Below are 7,085 nucleotides of genomic sequence, written 5' to 3' on the forward strand. Positions count from 1 at the left end.
TTGTTGTGTCGCTAACAATCACCATGTAAGAATGCTTTGTTGTACTAATGCATGCACATCAAGCGAGAGTGGTGTTCTATTCTTACCACAGAGGCACAAGTGAGATGATGCCCGATTCGCCCTGCTTCTCCACAAGACTCGACCAGGAGCACAAGAAAGTAGGCTGGTAACAAAATAACAAGCCACACATAAAACTGTTATGCCCTGGACAACTACAGAGAAGAAAGCAAAAGTAACTAGAATAGTAGAGGTGTGGTGATCAAGTATATAAACACTCCTAGCAGCTAATTATATAAGGGCATTGCTCATGATGAAGAGCAAAGTATTTTTATGGGGAGGAAAGGCTCCCAGCTTCACCACCCCCAGGATATGCATTCAAACAAGAATTTATTAGTGAAGAACAAAAAGAGCGGCTCCCCTGTTTTTTGCTGGAACTGCAGTAGCCTAGCTCAGCTTCAAACAAGAATAACGAATTTGTAAGACATGTATGTCTGCCATAACCAAGCAAGCAGATTCAGTAGCTACTTAAACAAAATCCTAGTTCTGAATTAATCATACAGTAACGGTGACTAGATGAAGGTTATTGAGTAGTAGTAATATGCATCTACATCCACATAAGTTAGGCCCGGATAATTCCCTTGAAGAAGTTGTATTGACACTCACACATAGATATCTCAAGGCAAATTCTAACTGTATTTGTGGGTTTCAGCTAAAAAGGGCAACGACAACAATGAGCATCAGCGTCACAAAAATACTAATACTCATGCTTGCTGCCTTTCCTGATGATCAGCCGGAGGTTGCTTCTCACCACACAAGTACCTGCCGCCATGGCACCTGCCCTGTACCGTGGTCACTCGGAGTTGCCGAACAGCCAAAGCACTTCGTGCTCCCGCTCGTCCCAAAAACTGCAAGATGACTGAAAACAGTCAAATATTAAGATTCTTAATCATTCTGATATATATAACAAATATGTGATGCAAATTTGATAAAAAGGTAAGAAATGCTACATGAACACCGCTAGCGTGGGCTACTCCTACTCCTACTCCACTATTGACCCAAAAACTGGGGGGATACTTTGGAAACGCTGTACTGTTCCTGCTGATATGTTGAGTCGAGTTTCTGAAACTGAATCATGTTTGGTTCATTTGATAAGGAACGAAGTCAAGCCATGTATGATGCCAATGACTATCTATTCGCATGAAAAAGTTAGCTTCCTGTAAAAATAAATAAGTGAATAGCTTCCTATCTAGTATAACAGGAGTAATGCAGAAAAAGTAAACCAAGTCACCGATCGAAAAACCAACGACCAAACATGATGGGAAGTGTGCATTGATTGCGGGCACAGTGTCACTACTAGTACCACGTCCGTACTCAATCGGTACTTGCATATAAGAGCAGCATATATAGATGAATCATGAAAGAAATAGTCTATCTACTCTCGATGGACACACTACACAAGTCCATATACTTTAGGCATGTTATATATTGCGACTACACTTGGAATTCTATAACATAAATCCTAGTCATTCTCAAGGCGCAGGACAAAATGCAACACACATGCTAGAGTAAAATCACACAGAGCAAAGCAACAGCCTTAAACAAACATCATCAGCGATAGTGCAGCAGATGCTAACTTTAGATGCTACTCGGGTGTGGCCGTCGTCCTCCAGGGAGACGGCGCGGAGGTTGGAGGGGTCGTCTAGGAGCATCTTGGCCACCAGGTAGCCCGCCACCAACCATGTCTGGAACTTGCGTGACTGCTTCCCGATGTACCGCCTCGTCTTGCCGTCGTAGTACTCGGGGAAGTCGTCCTTGGCCAAACGCCTCTCCATCAGCTCCACCGCGTTGTGGGCGATGTGGCGCCGCCCCAGCTTCACGCAAACCGCCACCCGGAGCCACAGAAGCACTGCACAGTTTGCGCGCGCCATGGAAACAGGACAGCAGAGGGTAAGCTCATTGCCATATAGAAATGCAGTACATATATGGAAAGAAGAGCATACAATTCATGGGCACAGATCCAAGGAGCTACTAATACTGAATGAACATAGATGCAGCGATAAACGGCAGCAACATGCATCAAACAACTAAAGCTGTTCACTATAAGATCATCTATATGAGCTAAACTACCAATTTCCTATCCTATGAAGGTTATTTGATTTCAGGACATTCATATATACACCATGGACAGGTATAAAACTAAACAGAAAAGTAAAATACCACCACACAACACAAGTGTGCCCTCAAGTCCAGAAACGGTAAGTAGACTAACCACAGGTATAAAGCAAAACAGCAAAGTGAATACTAACTATCCTGCAAAAAGAAATAAAACGTGAATACTAACGACTAACGCATGTGTGTCCTTAAGTCCAAAACTAGTAACCAAGAAGGGGGAAAGGTAAAACAAATTCATGTGTTTTAGGGGGGCATGATAGCAGGGTGTCATAATCAGATTCTTGGAAATACTAATACTGTACACATCCCTTTTCTGAAGATAAATACCTAAAAAAACACCATAATCAGATACTATGCTACATTCAAACACAATATGATTGCCACACAGGTAGAGTAAGAGCTACTGTGTCAAGACTGTAACTTAAACAAGGTTCCCAAAGGAATCATCCATAAATCAATCCTTGACAGCTAAGCTTGACCGAAGAGCTTCTCGCGCCGTCTCCCTGAAGCGCGAGAGGGGATCCGATCGGAACCTCGGCCGGCCGGCCAGGGCGAGAGGAAGGGGTTGGGGGGAGTCCGTACCGGCGAGCAGAGCAGAACAGAGGAGGCTTCTTCCGTCATGGCGACACCGTACCACGCCACGTCCTCCTTGGTGTTCACCCCCTCAACCTGCACCAGCGACGTGCTCTCGTACTGGTTCGACTTCGACCTGCAGATCAACCCCCACATCGCCATCAGCGCGCCGCCCAATCTCACCATGAAATGAATCGCTAGATCCGGCGAGAGCATGGCGAAGAACGGGGCTGCTCACCTCTTGAAGCCGAGGATGGTGCCCCGGACGTAGAGCCTGACGCGCTGCCCCGTGCGTCCCTTCACCATGGCGCCTGCCGCCGCTTAGGGTTTCGACAGGATGGGGACACGGGAGGGGAGGGGAGGGGAGGAGGGAGAAGGTCGGGCGGGGGGGTGCGGGAGGCGATGGGTGGTGCGGCGGCGAGGGGAGGCGAGGCGACGAGGGGAGAGGGAGAGGGGAGGCGAGGCGGCGAGGGGAGAGGGAGAGGGGTGGCGGATTTGGATCTGGAGAGGGAGACGACGCTAGGGTTCGCGTGCAGGAGGGAGTTTCCTTTTTTTCAGACAAAGAGGGGGTGAGGGAGAAAGGGCTGTCGTCGGATCTGGATCTGGAGAGGAGCATCCGACGGCGCTGAAGCCACGATCCGCGTGACATGCTCATGGACCAATCAGAGCCCAGTACAAGTTATGACCATCTAAATTGGTCTTAATCAATTAAAAATAAGATGTTGAATCATATAAACAGTTTTATGATATGAGAATTCAAAAAAAATAAAAACATTCTCATTGTGTCAGCAAATGTGACCTAGTTTTTTAGGAAAACTAACAAACTTGGAATTGGAATAAGACAAATATCTTTAAAAAGTGTTATGAGAAATGAGTTTTTAGGGGGAAAAAACATTTTCTATTTTTGGAGTGACAAAATTCTTTTTTTGTGAAGAATCTACCAAATATTTCTTTCAAAATGGCACCACACCATTTTCCAAAACTATAAGACAACATTTTATGTACAATTGACCAAATCTTAAAATGTAAAATGTTTTTGATTCACCTCTCATCAAAAAGACAATTTATGTTTCAAAAAAGAATCCCTGAGCATTCTTTTTTTCTACTTTTTCACATGAAAAATTCAAAAAATGATCTCCTATTGTGCACAAGGGTGCATATTGGAATGGCAAACAATGTTGCCTAAGGAAGGTTTCATTTTCTTTGGACGAAAAAACCATTTTCCATTTTTCGAGTGCCTAAAAGGAGGGTTTTTTGTGAAGGACCTCCCAAATAATTGTTGCAAAATTGTACCAAATCAATTTTATAAAATACCAGGACATATTTAATGCACAATTGACCAAATGGTTGGGTGTCAAAAGTTTTGATCCACCTCTGGTGAAAAAGACAAACTTCCGCCGATTCAGCTGGAAGTGGGTCAAATTTGAACTGTAGCTTCCTTGTAGTTTGCTCTTTATTTTTTCCAAAAATCATTTCTAGGTACATAAGTATCTATTAAATCAGAGAAACACCAAAAAAATTCCAAGATTCAACCACTAGCTAGGAACGGCCATTCCCGCCGTTTTGACCGCATTTTGAAACGGGCATAAAAAATTCAAGAAAAATCAAAAAATTGGAAAACCTTCGCATTGTGTCATTATATATGACCAAGTTACCAGGAAAAATAATAAACTTGTAATACGGCAATTCTTTTAAAAAAGTGTTATCAGAAATGAGCTATCATGCGTGAAGATTCATGGCTTTCAAGCCAAATGATCAATCCTATGCCCAAATTCATGGCATAGTTTGTTCAAATGATCTCCTATTGTGCACAAGGGTGCATATTGGAATGGCAAACAATGCTGCCTAAGGAAGTTTTCATTTTCTTTGGACGAGAAAACCATTTTTCATTTTTCGAGTGCCCAAAAGGAGGGTTTTTTGTGAAGGACATCCCAAATAATTGTTGCAAAATTAGACCAAATCAATTTTATAAAATACTAGGCCATATTTGATTCACAATTGACCAAATGGTTAGGTGTCAAATGCCTTGATCCACCTCCGGTGAAAAAGACAAATTCTCGCCGATTCAGCAGGAAGCGGGTCAAATTTCAACTGTACCTGCCTTGTAGTTTGCTCTTTATTTTTTCAAAAAATCATTTCTAGATACATAAGTATCTATTTAATCAGATAAACATCAAAAACTTTCCAAGATTCAACCACTAGCTAGGAACGGTCAAACCCGCCGTTTTGACCACATTTTGAAACGGGCATAAAAAATTCAAAAAAAAATCAAAAAATTGGAAAACCTTCGCATTGTGTCATTATATGTGGCCAAGTTCCCAGGAAAAATAACAAACTTGTAATATGGCAATTATTTTTAAAAAGTGTTCTCAGAAACGAGTTATCACGTGTGGAGATCAATGGCTTTCAAGCCAAATGATCTATCTTATGGACACATTCATGGCATAGTTTGTTCAAATGATCTCATATTGTGCAAGGGTGCATATTGGAATGGCAAACAATGTTGCCTAAGGAAGTTTTCATTTTCGTTGGACGAAAAAACCATTTTCCATTTTTGGAGTGCCCGAAAGGAGGTTTTTTTGTGAAGGAACTACCAAATAATTGTTGCAAAATTGGACCAAATCAATTTTGTAAAATACTAGGACATATTTAATGCACAATTGACAAAATGGTTGGGTGTAAAAAGTTTTGATCCACCTCTCGTGAAAAAGACAAATTTCCGCCGATTCAGTTGGAAGCGGGTCAAATTTGAACTGCAGCTGCCTCATAGTTTGCTATTTATTTTTTTTAAAAATCATTTCTAGGTACATAAGTATCTATTTAATCAGAGAAACACCAAAAGTTTTCCAAGATTCAACCACTAGCTAGGAACGGTCAAGCCTGCCGTTTTGACCGCATTTTGAAACGGGCATAAAAAATTCAAAAAAAATCAAAAAATTGGGAAACCTTCGCATTGTGTCATTATATGTGGCCAAGTTCCCAAGAAAAATAACAAACTTGTAATACGGCAATTATTTTAAAAAAGTGTTCTCAGAAATGAGCTATCATCTGTGAAGATTCATGGCTTTCAAGCCAAATGATCAATCTTATGGCCACATTCGTGTTATAGTTTGTTCAAATGATCTCATATTTTTCACAAGGGTGCATATTGGAACGGCAAACAATGTTGCCTAAGGAAGTTTTCATTTTCTTTGGACGAAAAAACCATTTTTCATTTTCCGAGTGCCCGAAAGGAGGTTTTTTTGTGAAGGAACTACCAAATAATTGTTGCAAAATTGGACCAAATCAATTTTCTAAAATACTAGGACATATTCAATGCACAATTGACAAAATGGTTGGGTGTAAAAAGTTTTGATCCACCTCTCGTGAAAAAGACAAATTTCCGCCGATTCAGGTGGAAGCGGGTCAAATTTGAACTGCAGCTGCCTCATAGTTTGCTATTTATTTTTTCCAAAAATCATTTCTAGTTACATAAGGACCTATTTAATCATAAATACATGGTTTGGTGGCGATACGTCGAGGTTTGGGCGGTGGCCGAGGGCCCCAACTCTAGAGCGTGTAAACTCGCATGCCCGTCGCGTGGTCACCGCGTGACCGTAATGTTGCCATGTGTTCTGGGCGGCTTAGGCATGTCTAGTGGGTTGGGCACTCCCCAGGTTGGTGCTAGGAAGAAAATTACAACATAAGATTCTCACGAGAAGACCGATCGATGCTCAAACATGAATTAGCAGCCAAGTGTTTGATTAGCGGTACGGGAAATGCACATGGACAATGGGCGCGAGTTTTGGCTGAGGATGATCATCTACTAAGGAGAATGTCTTCACAAATTTTTAGCTCAAAAGGAGGATCCTAGGTGGTACTTTCTTTGCAAAGTACCACGCTGGACAAAAATATGAATGCTGAAGCTGGGCTCAAAATAATGAATGGATTGAGCTGAAATTTTGTGGAGGATGGTTATTTGGGCATAGGAAAGCATTGTAGAAAATTGATACCATTTGGACATGCCAAAGTAGTACTTCCTTCACAATGCTCTTCTATGGACAGAAACTTGGGAAAACTAGTGAGAGAGATTGGATGAATGAAATGATCTCAAAATTGGTGTAGGTAAGTTACTTAGGTATGGTCATGCGCTGGTCAATTTTCAGATCATTTGGGTAAGCCTAGCTAGTACTTACTTCACAAAGCTTCTCTCGAGGTAGAAACTTTGGAAATTTCCCGAGAAAGATTTACTAGGAAAATTGAGCTGAATATTATCATGTGGCAATGATTTGGGTATGGAAGAGTGCCCGAAAAGTTTAAGGGTAATAGGAGGGGTCTATATAACACTTGCTTTGCAACAT

General features: G+C 41.7%; 1 protein-coding gene across 1 annotated transcript; it reads right to left on the bottom strand.

The window, feature by feature from the left end:
• Window positions 1-1,571: 1,571 nt before the first annotated feature.
• LOC125518890 (probable alkaline/neutral invertase D) lies at window positions 1,572-1,928 on the bottom strand. The gene has a single exon (XM_048683782.1). It carries the CDS (start codon window positions 1,926-1,928, stop codon window positions 1,572-1,574), a length of 357 nt encoding a protein of 118 aa, XP_048539739.1.
• Between the last annotated feature and the right edge of the window lie 5,157 nt (window positions 1,929-7,085).

The sequence above is a fragment of the Triticum urartu genome, chromosome 7 (assembly GCF_003073215.2).
Source record: "Triticum urartu cultivar G1812 chromosome 7, Tu2.1, whole genome shotgun sequence".
NCBI classification, from domain to species: Eukaryota; Viridiplantae; Streptophyta; class Magnoliopsida; order Poales; family Poaceae; genus Triticum; species Triticum urartu.